At 38.2% G+C, this 3,158-nt stretch overlaps 1 protein-coding gene across 1 annotated transcript; it reads right to left on the reverse strand.

Annotated features, from left to right (window-relative positions):
- Window positions 1-1,464: 1,464 nt before the first annotated feature.
- On the reverse strand, window positions 1,465-2,289 carry LOC108378585 (trypsin 3A1-like). The gene has a single exon (XM_017634886.1). It carries the CDS (start codon window positions 2,287-2,289, stop codon window positions 1,465-1,467), a length of 825 nt encoding a protein of 274 aa, XP_017490375.1.
- Window positions 2,290-3,158: the final 869 nt, after the last annotated feature.

Here is a 3,158-nt window from a genome sequence, read left to right on the forward strand (position 1 = left end):
GAAACTTTTATCTCCTGGTGAGATTCAAACTCACGACCTCTTTCATGGCACTCGGCGATCTACCCTCTCAGCTATTAAAGCTGTTTGAGCAGCGTGAGCAAACACCACACTTGGTTCTTAAAGTCGTACCAATGTCAAAGTGCTTGAGATTAAATGCAGAGTCGGACAATTGAGATCGCCATGTTAGAAAAATCAGTTGTTACCAAGAAAAAAAGTGACAATTTAAACCACTTGTAGATCATAAAAAAAGAAATTTTTAAACGACTTTAAAATTACTTAGTTCAATTTCCGCCAGGGTACATACATATGTATATGCATACGTGTGTATGTAGATATGTATCACTCAATATTAGTCCATAAAGGTCGCCTAATGCGGATGAGCATTTAGGCAAAGCTTAGCAGCATTTAAAACCGTCTAGTCGTATAGCATCAAGTACGGAGCTTGGTTACGTAAAGCATTTTATTTGAAGAAAAATTGTTTTGTGATAAAAATTTGCATTGTGAATCAGTAGGCGAATCTGATATAATGCTGAGACTGATAATCTGTTTGCTTGTGTTTGGCTTATATTTTCTGTTGAGCGCTGAAGGTAAGCGAAGTGGTTGTATTAAGCTGCACTTACAAAACAACTTTTAATAAAACATTTTAAGAAGCACAGATTGTCTCAATTAAACTTCTTATACATATTTACAGGAAATTGTGATGTTTATGGTTCAGTTTTGAAGACAGGGGAAACCAAGTCAGTGCCTGGTAAATGCAGTCAAATTGTTTGCAAAGGCGCCAGTTATGATGATTTTGAAGTGAAAGCGTAAGAAAAATAGAAATATGTACATAGTTTTATATAACAAATAAGGGGTGGATCATCGTGTCTTTGGTTTCTTTTTTTTTCCTACTAGTACCGGGCTCCTGCGTCATTGGGTGCCATTCTTGTTTGACCAAAATTTGTTTGTCCATTTAATTTCCTTGCAACTTTTCGCATTTGAATAAGAAATTAATTTAGCTAAAATTTTTATTCCAGACAAGTAGTTACTGGCTATCGTAATCTGTATCTACCTTTAAAATAAGTTTTGAATGCCTCGAAGTGCTAATTTGGTAATGTGAAGATTTTCTTAGAATTCTTAAAACGCGAAATGTTAGTAACTCACAAAAAAAAAAAACCACCGATAACCTACCCTTTAAATATGTGTGCTTATATATGCAGATTACAATTAAATTCATTTTAGATGTCCCAATGCCTACGCTCCGAAGCACTGCAATTTTGTACCTGTCGATCTGAGCAAACCCTACCCCCAGTGTTGCCCACATTGGAATTGTTAGACAAATTCATACATATCTATTTAATAATCGAAAGGATAAAAAATAAATAAAATATTTAATACATACTATACTCGTAATAATGACCAATATGTGAATAGTATTTTGTTGAAGAAACAGTTCTGCTGAAGGAGTTTTAAAGACCTTTGTTTTCAAATTGTCTTCGACGCCAGCTCGATCCAGTCTTTATACTCTGCTACGCGCGTATAGATGCCAGGGTAGTTTGCTCTTCCACAGCCGACGCCAAACGAAACGATTCCTACTAATATCAGACGTCCACGCCAGTAGCCCACCAATGGTCCACCGGAATCGCCCTGGCAGCTATCACGTCCACCACCCGGCACACCTGCACACAACATTCCCTCTGCTATGGAAACTGCTGAAGCTAAAGTCGCCTTGCAGTAACTCTGATCGAAGTATTTAACGGCGACATAACGCAAGCGTTCCGCTCTTACTTGCGATCCCTCCGAAGTTGCACCCCACCCGCTAACGAACCATATGGTACTCATCAAGTTTGTCATATCCGCTCTCGTTGCAAGCGGTATAGGTTGTATACTGATGCCAAATGGCAACGGAAAAGCTAAAGCCAACAAAGCTATATCGTGGCTGATCTGATACTGTGGTTGAAATTGGGCGTGTCTAAGGATGCGGCGCACTGGCATATATACACCGCCACTCCCATGCTCCGTCGAACCAGCTCGTACAGCATACAGTTCCGGCATGTCCGCCAGCTCAACACAATGGGCCGCACTGACGATGATAGTTGAGGTATATACGGCACCGCCACAACGATGTAGTCTTTCCAATTGCACCGAAACTTGATATGGAAACTGATATATGTCAGCATCGTAACCACCTACAATGCGCCCACCGGGCTGCTCAGGCTGTAGAGTTGTGTTCGTTGTGCCAGTGTCTGATTTCACACTAACGATGATGATGAAGACCAAAATAGTTGACAAGTAAACGTTGTTTGCCATGTTAGAATTTGTTTTGTATAAATAGCTCTGCAGTTTGCAACGTCGTTTTTATATACGCGCTGTGGTAGCCTTCATTCAATCTTATCTCTTCGAGAAGGCCAAGATTGGCGGATTAGCGGCATGCTCTTGTAACTATGTACGGCTTTGTTACTCTAATGTAATTTTTTTACAATATGTTAACCCCTAAACACAACATAGATGTGTAGATATTATAGAACCATAAAGTTGTTTGACACAAGATATAACTAATCCCTGAAAAAAAAATACTAAGAAGGCTCGACTTCCGCAATAAAATAGCCTAGGTTGGTAAACACTATTTTAAATATTATTGAAACGGGTTCGCTAAAATGTTCATGGAAAATGTATGCCAGTAATTTAGGGACAACAAATATCTCGTAAATTGCTTTTTATATATTTCATATGGGTGCGCACAGAGCAAAAACTCCCTCACAAATTCTACCTTATTTACATTAAAATGACAAAAAATTCAAAAAATTTTTTTTTCCTATAAGGGGACCTTCTTTGGAACGATAATGTTGCCTTTTTTATCACAAACGTTAATATTAATATTAATATAAGCTGATAGCAGGTATACAAAAACAACAAGTAAGAAACCGGCGGAGCCGAACATTAAATCCCCGGCGCAAGTATTAAATATATGTTTTCCACTTTTCCGAAAACTACCGCTACGTGGTAAGCCCGGGTGGTTTTACCCCTATTCTAAACATCTTCGATAGAACGTTCAGTTAGACTTAATGAGATAAACTTATANTTTCAAGCATTTCTGAAATTTACCATTATATGAAAAGCGGCCGTAATTTTAGTCCGATTTCAATAATTTTCAACGTTTTGCTTTTATGTGGAAAGCA

The sequence above is a fragment of the Rhagoletis zephyria genome, unplaced genomic scaffold, assembly GCF_001687245.7.
Source record: "Rhagoletis zephyria isolate East Lansing unplaced genomic scaffold, Rhagoletis_zephyria_1.1 Rzeph_scaffold_14478, whole genome shotgun sequence".
Classification (NCBI taxonomy): Eukaryota; Metazoa; Arthropoda; class Insecta; order Diptera; family Tephritidae; genus Rhagoletis; species Rhagoletis zephyria.

Excerpts from the sequence above, each read along its gene's own strand:
- LOC108378585 (XM_017634886.1), bottom strand. The coding sequence starts at position 2,289 with ATGGCAAACAACGTTTACTTGTCAACTATTTTGGTCTTCATCATCATC.